At 41.8% G+C, this 15,619-nt stretch overlaps 1 protein-coding gene across 1 annotated transcript in view; it reads left to right on the top strand.

The window, feature by feature from the left end:
- Nucleotides 1-139: 139 nt before the first annotated feature.
- Nucleotides 140-15,619, top strand: part of C5H9orf85 (chromosome 5 C9orf85 homolog) — a 32,422-nt gene continuing 16,942 nt past the window's right edge. Inside the window, exon 1 of the mRNA XM_038401886.2 lies at nt 140-385. Coding sequence (XP_038257814.2) covers nt 140-385 — 246 coding nt within the window. The remainder of the gene's footprint in view (nt 386-15,619) is intronic.

Below are 15,619 nucleotides of genomic sequence, written 5' to 3'. Positions count from 1 at the left end.
AGGCCCTCATTGACCGGCGACCGGCCACAACGCACCAATGAGCTTGCAGCCCGACTAGGGCCAATGCGGAAGCACAAGAAAGCCACAGGGGAGCAAATCCCGGCATACAGAGCAGCCGATTGACAACGAGCCCCGGCCAATGGGAGAGCTCGATTGCCTTTGGGGCCGCAGCCAATCCGGTTACGAGGCCGGCAGCGGGGGGGGTGGGGTGGGGCGAGAGGTTCCGGGTCAGGGGGCGGGCCAGGGAGGCACGTGCGGCAGCGGTGGCCCCAGGTGCAGGAGGATGAGTTCCCAGAGGGGGAACGTGGCCCGCTCGCGGCCCCAGAGACATCAGAACTCGCGAGTCTTCAAAAATGACAAGTATGACACAAGCGCCCAGCGCAAGGTACGAAGCGGCCGGGCCGAGGCGCTGCTAGGGCCCTTGCGCCGAGAGCTTCCCCCGGCAGAGCGCTGAAGTGCTGCGAGCAGCCGGACCTAGGACCTCCGTGTCCCCGAGCCGTCTGCAAAGCCAGCCCCGGGGGGAGCGGGCCCGGCGGCGGGTGTCGGGCGGGGCGGAAGCGGGGAACTTGAGCCCGGGTGCACGTGAGGTGCTGCGGCAAGCCCGTCACGTGCCCGTCCGCTGGCGCGTGCTGAGCAATCGTCGTTAACGTGCGATAAAGAGCCGTTAAACCTCTAAGCTGAGCACGGCGCGATCGGGGAAGCGCTTGTTTGTGCTGGTGCGGCCGGGAACCCCATAGCTGATAACTGGGGGTTGGGGGCCGGGGAGGTGGCGCGTGGTTTGTACAAGGGAGGCTTAGGGTTATGGGCACCTGCCTGACAAGCTGGAATGACTAATAACTTCAACTGGCATCATTAAAAACCAGGCATGGGGCTGATCGCTCTCTCCAGCCCGCTAATAGGGGAGGGGAATAGATCCTGGCCTCCGCTTCAGCTGCTTTTGGCCTTCAGCTCTCAGCGTGTTGGCTCGGTGTAAACCTACCTAAACTCGAATGTAAAGGGACCCTGGGTCAGCCTAGCTTAGGCCAAAAATGTAGGATTTGTGTAATAATACTCTTGTAGCTCCAGGGCTCAGCACTTTAGAAACAAATGCCTGAATTTATTAACACCACCGCTGGAAGCTAGGCAAATATCCCCATTTTACAGATGGGAAACTTTGCCATTGGATCATTTACTGGTTTGTTACAGATGCAGACCAAAATCTTTGAATGATTTCTGAACTTTGTGTGCGGCTCTGGCTTACTTAAGTCGCATAAAACCATGCAAGAATCACAGGTTTGCTTAATGCTGAACTGACAAACTTCTTGTTTGGGATTTACTTTCAGTTTTAGGATTAATTTAAAACAAAAGCTCATGGTGTGTGTACATCTCTGTGGCAGAACACAGAATCAAACGTTCAGATAGACCCTAATCATTATAACCCAACAGTTTCACAAAGCTCTAGTTCACCACCCTGCAATAAATATTTAAATACTCATAACTAATTTCACTGACATTTATATAAAAATTGTTTCCTTATGATTTTTTGTAGTTACTGGTTATATACACACATAACATTTCAATTGTTTGTAGTAATTTTTGAGTTGTACAGAACTGAGCACCTTAACTGGGACTGTTTATTTTGATGATGATGATGATGATCTTCTGGATAGGGCAGGGACTGAGAATCAACAATCTGAATTCTGGTCTTGATTCTGTCATTAACTTGTTTGTGCCAGTGCATCACAACTAAAATATGGTGGCTCAAAAACAAAACTGGCTATTCTAATCTCTTTCTCTAAACCAGCAGTTCTCAGGTACAGGTGACTTTTCTGGGGCATCCAACGGTTCTATGATGATTGTTGGGGGTGGGGGTGGTGGTGTCACTGCAGGAGTTGGGTGTACATTTTCCAGTTTGTCTAGGACACCAAAAATTCTAGAGAGCTAGACTTCAAGGAGTTCTGCACTAAACACAGTTTTAGGATCATTAGGAAAATTGTATTTGAATGTATGTCAAACACCTTTTTAATGTTTTCTAAAATTAAACCATATTTTATTAAATTGGCAGATAAGTTACCCTCATCACCAAAATCCCGTGAACAAAGACTCATTCTTTCCAAAAACTTTTAAAAAAAGAAATTGGATTCTTATTCCTGTCCCATACAACCTCTGAGCTGCTCCTTATTCATGTACATTTAGCCTATAATTATAGAACATTCACATATTGTAATAATGTATAGGCTCTAGAATTGCTTAAGTCTTCTGAATAAAGCACATTTTTCAGATCTGATTAATGTTCTGTTAATCATTTCTTGCTTCACCTTCCTTTGTTTTAGTGACGTAGGCCCCAATCCTACAATTTACAATGCATTGGTAGCTTTTGATGCCTGCATAGAGCCCTAGTGAAGTCTTTTGGGGGCACTGCACATGAGCATGTACATTGTGAATTGCAGGATTAGAGCTCTAGTTTAATTGCATAACTATTCGTAATCATATAAATACATAATATTCATTTAACAGTAAAATGACTTATTGATGCTTCCTATTTTTCCTTTAATCATGAGATGAATTCTAATTTAGGAAAGCAGCATGGGCTATTTATGGAGAATGCTGATCATGCTTAGTTCTATGTCCCAATCTTGGGCTAGTCAGAACAGATAAATATGAGTGCTTAGTCTCTGAATGATTTGGGGGCTTGGATTCTATTCTATACAGGTTTATATACTGTTCTTACCACAGTAGTGCCTGAGCTCTTTCTAGTAGTGTATTAATCAACATGACTACACCTGTGCCCATCTTGTTTATTTTCTTATCTGCTCCCCTGAGGGAGAAGCATGTAAAGTGAAGTGGAGTGTCTGTTTGGGGAGAGGGTTTTCTAGGGATGACAACTAGAGGTCTGCGGTTCATCTCTGATAGGAGCAATACACTATCATCAGGTTGGGGGGCAAGGGGGAGGAGAACAACAGGAAAAAATGGTGGAGTTATCCACACTCCTATAGATTCATAGATACTAAGGTCTGAAGGGACCATTCTGATCATCTAGTCCAACCTCCTGCACAACGCAGGCCACAGAATCTCACCCACCCACTCCTATGAAAAACCTCACCTATGTCTGAGCTATTGAAGTCCTCAAATCATGGTTTAAAGACTTCAAGGAGCAGAGAATCCTCCCTCAAGTGACCCATGCTACAGAGGAAGGCGAAAAACCTCCAGGGCCTCTTCCAATCTGCCTTGGAGAAAAATTCCTTCCCGACCCCAAATATGGCGATCAGCTAAACCCTCAGCATATGGGCAAGATTCACCAGCCAGATACTACAGAAAATTCTTGCCTGGGTAACTCAGATCCCATCCATCTAATATCCTATCTCAGGGGATTCGGCCTATTTACCCTGAATATTTAAAGATCAATTAATTACCAAAATCGCATTATCCTATCATACCATCTCCTCCATAAACTTATCGAGTAGAATCTTAAAGCCAGATAGATCTTTTGCCCCGACTGCTTCCCTTGGAAGGCTATTCCAAAACTTCACTCCTCTGATGGTTAGAAACCTTCGTCTAATTCCAAGTCTAAACTTCCTGGTGGCCAGTTTATACCCATTTGTTCTTGTGTCCACATTGGTGCTGAGCTTAAAGAATTCCTCTCCCTCTCCTGTATTTATCCCTCCTGATCAACAGAGTGGGCTAGCTACTTTTTATTTAAAAAAAAAAAAGTCAATTTGGGGATCAGTTGGATGCTCAGCTGAAGGCAAGACTTTTTTTTTTTTTTTTTTAAAAATCGGTGTGTGGCGAGGAAGAGCCAGATTTTTTCTGATGGGGGCTCTGTTACACTTATTCTTATCTTTCATGTTGACCATTGGAATGTGTTGTATAGGGAACCGCATCTTAGGAGAATTTGGAAATTGAAGCTGTTGAGCAATGTAACTGCCAGTTAAATTTTGCTTCTTTCTTTCAACAGCCCTGTCAAGGTTCCTTCCCCACTGAACTTTAGGGTACAGATGTGGGGATCTGCATGAAAGACCCTCTAAGTTTATTCTTACCAGCTTAGGTTAAGAATTTCCTCAAGGTACAAAGTTTGCCTTGTCCTTGAACCCTATGCTGCCACCACCAAGCGTGTTAAACAAAGAACAGGGAAAGAGCCCACTTGGAGAATCTCCTCCTCCCCCCCCCCCAAGCCCTACACCCCCTTTCCTGGGGAAGGCTTGATAAAAATCCTCACCAGTTTGTACAGGGGAGCACAGACCCAAACCCTTGGATCTTAAAAACAATGAAAAAGCAATCAGGTTCTTAAAAAAAATAATTTTAATTAAAGAAAAGGTAAAAGAACCACCTCTGTAAAATCAGGATGGTAAATACCTTCCAGGGTAATCAGATTCCAAACATAGAGAATCCCTCTAGGCAAAACCTTAAGTTACAAAAAGACAAAAAACCAGGAATATACATTCCATTCAGCACAGCTATTTTACCAGCCATTAAACAAAAGGAAATCTGACACATTTCTAGCTAGATTACTTACTAACTTTTTACAGGAGTTCCGAGCTGTATTCCTGATCTGTTCCCCGCAAAAGCATCACACAGACAGACACACTCTTTGTTTCCCTTCCCCTTCAGCTTTGAAAGTATCTTGTCTCCTCATTGATCACTTTGGTCAGGTGCCAGCGAGGTTATCTTAGCTTCTTAATCCTTTACAGGTGAAAGGGTTTTGCCTCTGGCCAGGAGGGATTTTATAGCACTGTGGACAGAAAGGTGGTTACTCTTCCCTTTATATTTATGACACGCCCCTTATCCCCCGTCCACACGCCTTCAGCATATACTGCATGGCCTATCTGTCCTATTAGTATGTGATTGAAGGTGGAATGTTACCCTGCTGTGTATTTGTATTTTAGGAACCGAGGTTGATTTGAAATGGACAAGTGTGACATTACCCAGGGTACAATATGGACTGATGAACAGCTGTTTCACCCCTTCAATTCTCCAGCCTGGGGTGCCTTTTACACTCTTTACTGTGAGAGTTACTACTTCTGGCCTGCCCGCACACAGCCTCTAGTATGTAAATTACTCCCAGTTACAGCATATGAGTACTGTAGCGAGCCACTCCTGAATTATATTGCAGAGTAACACCAGCACAGTTCCCAGTCTCACACTTATCTTCAGAAATGTGGGTCTTGTACTGCACAGGACCCTCCTGGACAACACAAGCTCATAGTCTGTCATCATATTAATAGAAAATGATATGTACAACCTTATCTCAAATGGCGCTTCCCAAACATTTCAATCCAAATGCACATTGGGTTAGATTAAAATAATAAAACAAGTTTATTAATTACGGAAGATAGATTAAGTGGTAAGTAATGAGGCATGAAAGTCAGAATTGGTTACAAATAAATAAAAAGGTTAAATGCAAATTAATGCCTAACTTAACAAGCTAAGTGAATTCAAAGCGAAAAGGTTTTTTACCCCTCATTGCTCACAGCAGTCTGGCTGGATCCCATCAGCCAGGACCCCTCCCCCAGTTCAGTGATGATTTTTTTGGGTCTTTCTCCCCTCATCTCAACTCATTGAATCGACAGATCACCTCTCAAATGTTGTGTCTTCTGTTCTCCCTTTTTATAGCATTTCTCTTCTTACATAAGAGCATAATGCTCATACTGGGTCAGACAAAAGGGCCATCTAGCCCAGTATCCTGTCTTCTGACAGTGGCCAATGCCAGGTGCCCCAGAGGGAATGAACAGAACAGGTAAACATTGAGTGAACCGTGCCCTTTTGTCCATTCCTAGCTTCTGGCAAACAGAGGCTAGGGACACCAACCCTGTCCGTCCTGGCTAATAGCCATTGATGGACCTATCCTCCATGAATTTATCTAGTTCTTTTTTGAACCGTTCTAGTGTTGGCCTTAACAACATCCTCTGGCAAAGAGTTGCACAGGTCGACTGCATTGTGTGAAGAAATACTTCCTTTTGTTTGTTTTAAATCTGCCCATTAATTTCAAAATCTGCCGCTATGTGTTATGAGAAGGAGTAAATAACGCTTCCTATTTACTTTCTCCACACCAGTCATGATTTTATGGACCTCAATCATATCCCCCACCTTAGTCGTCTTTTCCAAGCTAAAAAGTCCCAGTCTTATTAATCTCTCCTCATATGGCAGCCGTTCCATACCCCTATTAATTTTTGTTGTCCTTTTCTGAACCTTTTCCAATTCCAATATATCTTTTTTGAGATGGGGCGACCACATCTGCACGCAGTATTCAAGATGTGGGCATACAATGGATTTATATAGAGGCAATATGATATTTTCTGTCTTATTATCTATCCCTTTCTTAATGATTCCCAACATTCTGTTCACTTTTTTGACTGCTGCTGCACATTGAGTGGATATTTTCAGAGAACTATCCACAATGACTCCAATTCTTTTTCTTGAGTGGTAATTAATTTAGACCCCATCATTTTATATGTATAGTTGGGATTATGTTTTCCAATGTTCATTACTTTGGATATAAAAACATTGAATTTCATCTGCTATTTTGTTGCCCAGTCATCCAGTTTTAAGAGATCCTTTTGTAGCTCTTTGCAGTGCCAACTTTCTTGAGTAGTGTTTTGTATCTGCAAATTTTGCCACTTCACTGTTTACCCCTTTGTCCAGATCATTTATGAATATATTGAATAGGACTGGTCCCACTACAGACCCCTGGGGGACACTACTATTTACCTCTCTCCATACTGAAAACTGAGCATTTATTCCTACCCTTTGTGTCCTGTCTTTTAACCAGTTACCAATATATGAGATGACCTTCCCTCTTATCTCACGACAGCTTACTTTGCTTAAGAGCCTTTGGTGAGGGACCTTGTCAAAAGCTTTCTGAAAATTCAAGTACACTGATGACTCTTTTCAGAGTAGCAGCTGTGTTAGTCTGTATCCGCAAAAAGCAAAGGAGTACTTCTTGCACCTTAGAGACTAACAAATTTATTTGAGCATAAGCTTTCATGAGCTACAGCTCACTTCATCGGATGTATCTGATGATTCTTTGAGACTCTTCTCCAGCGGGGTTCAGGTGATAGCAAGTCTGAGATGGGAACTTCCAGCTGTTACTTTGCCAACATGTAAATTTCTTGCTCATACTTTTTTTTCCTACCAAAGAATGGCCTCTTAATCAGGTGATAGTTCACTTGATTATGATGACACCTGACTGAGGTGCTGGCTAGCCTTTTGTCTCTGGGGAACTGGTCTGAAGCGGTTTTCCTAGGCTTGGAACATGTCTTATACAGTGGAATTTCATAACTTTACATACAGTGTTGCTACGCATTTTATCAGGGCAATAATATTCAGTAGATTCTGAATTTTCAGATGATACCTCATAAGGCATACTTTGTACAACATTTATCAGAGTCTTGTAAAAAAGGATGAAATTAAGGGTACAGCCTGTCACAGCAAGTAAATTGCTTGTTTGGATATTTATCTTTAGGTTAGCATGATTATTAAATAATAGTACAAATATCTAGATATTCAGGATGGGCACTCAAAACAAATTTGAAGAAAAATAAATATTTTGGTTCTAGTTGCATTGAAGTCCACACTTTATTTTTTATGTTGTAGTCTTAATTATATAAAATGCAACCAATAAGTCAGGAAGACCTTGAGAACTGCATCACGCTGTTTAAGGATGTTTCACTGTGGGTAGAAATGAGGCAATATCAATACACCAAGTGGAGTTTGCCACTGTGTCACAATGTTCCCTCTAACTTTTTACATCCATGTGTGGAATGAATTTTGTTATGTGCACCAATATAGAGGTGATGTGTGGTGGGGGGTTTGGCAGAGGGGTTCAGAGTGTGGGAGGGAGCTCAGGGCTGGGGCAGAGGGTTGTGGAGCAGGGGGTGAGGGCTCTGGAGCAGAGAGTTAGGATGCGGGGCCTGAGGGTTCCGGCTGGGAGTGTGGGCTCTGGGGTGGGGCTGGGAGTTTGGGGTAGAGGCTGCCCTGGGGATGGGGGAGAGGCACCTCTCCCCACCTGTGCAGCCCTTGATAGCCTGCTTCGTGGTTGCGCAGTTTAGAGGGAATTTAGGTGTTAAAACTATCTAATCAGATTAGATAAGCAAATATAGTTCATTTGGGACCTCACAGTTTGAGCTGAAGTGCCTAATCAGAACCCCAAATGCAACTGTCCTGCACTGTACAGTTGGGTATTTGTGATATTTTGAAATATAAGGTCAGAACCTTTCTTTGTGAATTGCTTTGTATTTATATTCTGGAATTTGTATAATTTTTTTTTTTCAAGATGGGATTAGGAAATGTCTTCAACATGCACAATCTTACGTTTTTTTTTTTTTTTTTTTTTTTTTTTTTTTTTTTTTTTTTTTTTTTTTGATGGCCAGGTGGTTCATCTCTGGAGTTGACATTGCATCTATGCAAACAGTATTCTACTGGTGTGGTTCCAAGGTTACAATATATGAAGCACAGAATTATATCAATCACACAAAATTAGACCACCTCATGCAAACATTGCTAGGACCTTTTGAAATATTGTATCTTGCCTTTAAATGCCTTAATGCTAGCTTGATAGAGATTTTATGAGCTGAGTTAATAAGTGTACTACATGTATTTGTAGCTAGATGACTTAATATTGATTACATGAATATTACTGAGGTCACCATTTCTAGTAACACATTTGACTTTATCGGAGTTTGTGTGAATGTAATGTTCATTTAATATGTACTTACAAGTTTTGCCATAAAACTTGAAAATGTTAGACAATATATTTTAGGATATGTTTGTGAAAAATAGTGCTTTTTGCATTAGCTTTTTAATGCCAGTTGTCCTTGGGCAGGAAGTGTGGCAGTGGGGAACGGAATGAGAAATAATAAACAAGGAAAATAGAGAAATACTGGGGGAAGTTATTGTTCTGGAGACAGCGACCCTTATTATTCACAAACCAGCAGGACTGCTGTCAGGAAAGCCAACCCGATTCCTGAAATGGCAAATGAGGTGGCTGAAGGTTGAATCACTTGAGATCTGATAAGAGATAAACTGGGTCTGCCTGTTAGTCAGATTTATTTGAAAATTATTTAGATTATATGCATCTTCTAGGTTTCAGAGTAGCAGCCGTGTTAGTCTGTATTCGCAAAAAGAAAAAGAGTACTTGTGGCACCTTAGAGACTAACAAATTTATTAGAGCATAAGCTTTCATGAGCTACAGCTCACTTCATCGGATGCATTTGGTGGAAAAAACAGAGGAGAGATTTATATACACACACAGAGAACATGAAACAATGGGTTTATCATACACACTGTAAGGAGAGTGATCACTTAAGATAAGCCATCACCAGCAGCAGGGGGGGGAAAGGAGGAAAACCTTTCATGGTGACAAGCAAGGTAGGCTAATTCCAGCAGTTAACAAGAATATCAGAGGAACAGTGGGGGGTGGGGTGGGAGGGAGAAATACCATGGGGATATAGTTTTACTTTGTGTAATGATTCATCCATTCCCAGTCTCTATTCAAGCCTAAGTTAATAATTGTATCCAGTTTGCAAATTAATTCCAATTCAGCAGTGTCTCGTTGGAGTCTGTTTTTGAAGCTTTTTTGTTGAAGTATAGCCACTCTTAGGTCTGTGATCGAGTGACCAGAGAGATTCAAGTGTTCTCCAACTGGTTTTTGAATGTTATAATTCTTGACGTCTGATTTGTGTCCATTCATTCTTTTACGTAGAGACTGTCCAGTTTGGCCAATGTACATGGCAGAGGGGCATTGCTGGCACATGATGGCATATATCACATTGGTAGATGCGCAGGTGAACGAGCCTCTGATAGTGTGGCTGATGTGATTAGGCCCTATGATGGTATCCCCTGAATAGATATGTGGACAGAGTTGGCAACAGGCTTTGTTGCAAGGATAGGTTCTGGGTTAGTGGTTCTGTTGTGTGGTGTGTGGTTGCTGGTGAGTATTTGCTTCAGATTGGGGGGCTGTCTGTAAGCAAGGACTGGTCTGTCTCCCAAGATCTGTGAGAGTGATGGGTCGTCCTTCAGGATAGGTTGTAGATTCTTGATGATGCGTTGGAGAGGTTTTAGTTGGGGGCTGAAGGTGATGGCTAGTGGCGTTCTGTTGTTTTCTTTGTTGGGCCTGTCCTGTAGTAGGTGACTTCTGGGTACTCTTCTGGCTCTGTCAATCTGTGCATCTTCTAGTAAATCTCCCCCAAATACTTAAGTATTTTCATAGGACAATTATTAACTAAATCTCTAGCCACTCTCAAAAAGTAACCATATCAAACCGAACACACAGAAAACTGGTCTGTTTATTTGAAGTGTTTTAGTAGCATGAAAATCCATCATTTAAACGTTTAAAGATTCAATATTCATCCTTTCAATAAGTAGGGTATTATTTTCCTACCTATAAACTCCTTTCCCTTTAGTATAATACATATATATTTTCCATCGGGTGCTAAATAAGACCCCACCCCTTCAATTGGGTATCTGCCAGCGGGGCCAGAAGTTTTGCTGCATGGAGCCAGTTGCAGGATCAGGATGCAAATCTTGCCTGTCATTTTATAATTGTGCTCTCAATAGATGTGATCTGATTTTGTGCCTTTTATTTTCTGTTATTAGTACCTTAAATTGACATGGAACCTGTTTACACTTGGACAAATTTCTTGAATTAATCTCGTTACTGATGTGGTGTAAGTTTATATTGCTATCAACATTTAATATCCAAGTGTGTATGAAAGGAAAGCTGCTGCTGTTTTATACTACAAAGTACTTTAGTTATGACTAGCAAATGTACTATGAGACTCTGCTACTTGTAACAACACTCTGACGAGTAAGAACTGTAGTATTTATGTAGTGTATACATTCACATTCTTTGATTACATATTCACAAAAAGAAAAGGAGTACTTGTGGTACCTTAGAGACTAACAAATTTATTAGAGCATAAGCTTTCGTGAGCTACAGCTCACTTCATCGGATGCATTTGGTGGAAAAAACAGAGGAGAGATTTATATACACACACACAGAGAACATGAAACAATGGGTTTATCATACACACTGTAAGGAGAGTGATCACTTAAGATAAGCCATCACCAGCGGGGGGGGGGGGGGGGGAGGGAGGAGGAAAACCTTTCATGGTGACAAGCAAGGTAGGCAAAAAGAAAAGGAGTACCCGTGGCACCTTAGAGACTAACAAATTTATTAGAGCATAAGCTTTCGTGAGCTACAGCTCACTTCATCGGATAGTTTTACTTTGTGTAATGACTCATCCATTCCCAGTCTCTATTCAAGCCTAAGTTAATTGTATCCAGTTTGCAAATTAATTCCAATTCAGCAGTCTCTCGTTGGAGTCTGTTTTTGAAGCTTTTTTGTTGAAGTATAGCCACTCTTAGGTCTGTGATCGAGTGACCAGAGAGATTCAAGTGTTCTCCAACTGGTTTTTGAATGTTATAATTCTTGACGTCTGATTTGTGTCCATTCATTCTTTTACGTAGAGACTGTCCAGTTTGGCCAATGTACATGGCAGAGGGGCATTGCTGGCACATGATGGCATATATCACATTGGTAGATGCGCAGGTGAACGAGCCTCTGATAGTGTGGCTGATGTGATTAGGCCCTATGATGGTATCCCCTGAATAGATATGTGGACAGAGTTGGCAACGGGCTTTGTTGCAAGGATAGGTTCCTGGGTTAGTGGTTCTGTTGTGTGGTGTGTGGTTGCGAGTTTGTACTGCTGTGCAATTTTTTGTTGTTGTGGACTGACTTTTTATCCTGAGTCTGCAGATTCTGTAATGAAATTTTAGTGTTTGTTTTGTGTGTATCTTTATGTAGAAGACCTTTATTTATAGCTGTCTCATATTTTAATAATGAAGGGTAGGGCTGTTAGTTTGCCTTTTGTGAGTTTTAGTAGAGTACAGGATGTTAGTTTGAAGTAATTGTTTACAGTGGCATAGGAGAAAGCAGCTTGGGAATAGGTTGTGGTCTCAGTTGTGATTATATCTTCTTCTGTTATGTATCATGGGAACCACTGCCAGATGTAAAAACAAAAGGTTAAACTGAATTTTGCATAGCAATGAGTACATTACCTCTCAGAACCCATACCCGACATGTCAAACAGCTACCTGAGCTTAATGCACACTGACAATTTATTCCTTGCTACTGCACCCAATCTCAGATCAGCATTTTGTAAGTGCACTTCAAGAATGCCTGCCCCCAACAACTTTCAGTTCTACTCTTTAAGGAAGTTGCTATTCATTCTAAAGTTTAAAAGGGTATCCCCAGAATATCTACTTGCTAGAACTAATAAAATAGGGAGTGTACCCCAAAGAGGGCTATAATTTCATTGTCTCCACATTTTTTCCGAAGAGATGTGCCTGTGTTAATCTACTCTTGCTCCTCCTCTTGATGTTTCTTCTCCCCCCACCTTCATAATTTCCACATTGAGTCATTGCTGAAGGTAGTACTACTAGTGGGGGAAGGCCTTATCAAAAGATTGCTTTGTTTGGTTTTGAACACAGTTAGGGGTGTAATCAGTCTAATCACCTCTGCCAGAGTTTTCTTTAGCTGGTGACTACTACATTGCAAATGTTTCCTGCTCTGAGAAACTGACACGGACCAGTTAGCTATACTCACAGGGACACCGCAACCTGTCTTTCTGGTTCATGAATGTGTATGAAGCCATTGGGAGTTTTAGTCCATTAATAATCTTACAGGCAGCCAATGGAGCTTGTAAAGTACTGAACAATGTTCACTCCTGCCTTGTTGAAAAAGGAAGAAGTCATTCCATGCTCGCTGGTTCTGCGCATTGAGTCTGAGGCTTCATGGTGCAGTGGTCAGATCCCCTCAGTTGACAGCAAGGTCACAGTTCTAGCATGACTCTAGAATTTTTTGTTTTTAGCAGCATCACTTAGGTCTTCATCTGGATTATGGTTTTAGCTAAAAAAAAAAAAGTCCTCTAAATAGAAAGAACTAAAAATATCCCCATATTGCAGTCTAGATGTGTTTGAATAAATAATAAAAACTCCAAAAAACCCTACACTTGACAATGTGGTAATTTTTGGCTGGTTAAATTCTTAAACATTGACTCTAAGTAGGGCTTCTGACTTTCGGTTGTAGATGATAAAAACCCGCCATACAAACAAAAAATTGGTGTTTATCCAGTAAACACTGGAAATGGTTGTGTAGACAAGCCCTAAGATGCAAGTAATGTGTAGAGTCATAACGTGGACTACAGAGATGTGATTTCTAAAGCACACTAAATGTGTTGAATATTAGTTAGTCTCTGTAGACCCTGCTGCTGCACAGTAGAGATTCCCAAATGCACTTCAACATAGTGCTGTTTGAAACAGTAGTAATGTTAAAGCGCACAAGAGAACATTACAAAGACATTACTCAATACAGTACATAAAAGTTCCAAAACTCTCTGATTTTTGGACATCTACAGAAAACTTCAAAATTGCTAAAAAAATAACCCCCCAAAAGTGAAACTAACAAACCTGGAAAGCCAGAAGTCCTATAAATAACACATACAGTAGCTGGCAACTGCTCCCACATGTTTATCTCTCTTGTGGTTCCACTCAACTCAGCCCTCTTACAGATTAGTACATTTCACTTTGTCTTCTGCACAAACACCACAGGTTGGAATGGCATAGGACATGCTGGCAAGGCATCAGAGGACAGGGGACAGGCAGACTTACAAGCACAGGCAAACTGCTATTCTCTTCCATTTCTGTATCAGATTTGAAATTGCCCTTTTGATTTTTTCAAAGCTTTGGATTGCTTCTCCCTTTCTTGGACTGCAAATCCAGCTACACATAGATTCATAGATACTAAGGTTAGAAGGGACCATTATGATCATCTAGTCTGACCTCCTGCCACAGTGAGCTGTAGCTCACGAAAGCTTATGCTCTAATAAATTGGTTAGTCTCTAAGGTGCCACAAGTACTCCTTTTCTTTTTGCGAATACAGACTAACACGGCTGCTACTCTGAAACACAGGCCACAGAATCTCACCCACCCACTCCTGCGAAAAACCTCTCACCTATGTCTGAGCTATTGAAGTCCTCAAATCATGGTTTAAAGACTTCAAGGAACAGAGAATCCTCCAGCAAGTGACCCGTGCTACAGAGGAAGGCGAAAAGCCTCCAGGGCCTCTTCCAATCTGCCCTGGAGGAAAATTCCTTCCTGACCCCAAATATGGCGATCAGCTAAACCCTGAGCATATGGGCAAGATTCACCAGCCAGATACCCAGGAAAGAATTTTCTATAGTAACTCGGATCCCACCCCATCTAACATCCCATCACAGGCCATTGGGCCTATTTACTATGAATATTTAAAGATCAATTAATTGCCAAAATCATGTTATCCCACCATACCATCTCCTCCATAAACTTATCGAGTTTAATCTTAAAGCCAGATAGGTCTTTTGCCCCCTCTGCTTCCCTTGGAAGGCTATTCCAAAACTTCACTCCTCTGATGGTTAGAAACCTTCATCTAATTTCAAGTCTAAACTTCCCAATGACCAGTTTATATCCATTTGTTCTTGTGTCCACATTGGTACTGAGCTTAAATAAATACCGGAGAGGGAGAGGAATTATCCCTCTGATATATTTATAGAGAGCAATCATATCTCCCTCAACCTTCTTTTAGCTAGGCTAAACAAGCCAAGCTCCTTGAGTCTCCTTTCATAAGACAGGTTTTCCATTAAAATATTTCTGTAGTTAAACCTGTCATCTAAAACCACTGTGCTTGGACTGAAGTGTTTGGGAAACTCCATTTGAGATAAGATTTGTGTACATCATTTTCCAATACTAAAATGATGGACTTTATATGAGCTTGTGTTGTCAAGGACAGGGCTGGGCAGTACAAGATGCACATTTCTTGGGGAAAGTCTGGGAGTGGGAATTTGCGGGTGTAATTCAAGAGTGGTGGCCATAGCACTCTCACAGTATAGCTGGGAGTAATTTTGCATGCTGGAGGTGCGAGAGCACAGACCAGGCATAGTAGCTCTCACAGCAAAGCAGCACAAAGAGCTCCCAAGGCTAGAGAATTGACGGGAGGTGGGGGGGAGAGAAAACACAGCTGTTCAACAGTCCAGATTGTACCCTGGGTAATGTCACACTCCTACAACCATTTCTCGCAAGATCTTAGTTTTGTAGAAAAACTAAAAATCACTCAGGTACAGAAAAAGCAGATTGGCAGAACTTCTTAAATGGAAAAAGAGCAAGAACTCATACACTATCCAGTGAGACAGAACTGAATAGATTTGCATTTATTTACACAAAGGACCTATGTGGACTGAAGTCTCTAGATCAGGCTGAAGCATTGGTCTGGGCAAAGGAGAAAAGGGCTCAAATCTGGTACAAGTGCCAATCTCTGCAAAGCAATGCCAGATATATCAACGACAACAGTAGAGAGAAAAATGCACTCCAGAGAGGAGATCCTCATTCCCATGCCAACCCTTTAGATTGGTGTAAAGGAGCCCTTAATGCTCCTTATCCGGTTGTAGGAGAATTCCACCACTGCAAGTGTAACACCAACAGACCCCGGTCATTGGCGGGCAGGATCAAACCAGGGACCTCTGAAGCTTAGTGCATAAGCCTTTATAGTAGGGGTCGGCAACCTTTGAGAAGTGGTGTGCCGAGTCTTCATTTATTCACTCTAATTTAAGGT

Source organism: Dermochelys coriacea, chromosome 5 (genome assembly GCF_009764565.3).
Source record: "Dermochelys coriacea isolate rDerCor1 chromosome 5, rDerCor1.pri.v4, whole genome shotgun sequence".
Lineage (NCBI taxonomy): Eukaryota > Metazoa > Chordata > Testudines > Dermochelyidae > Dermochelys > Dermochelys coriacea.
The sequence above is the reverse complement of the archived record's forward strand: the minus strand, read 5'-3'. Positions and strand labels throughout refer to the sequence as shown.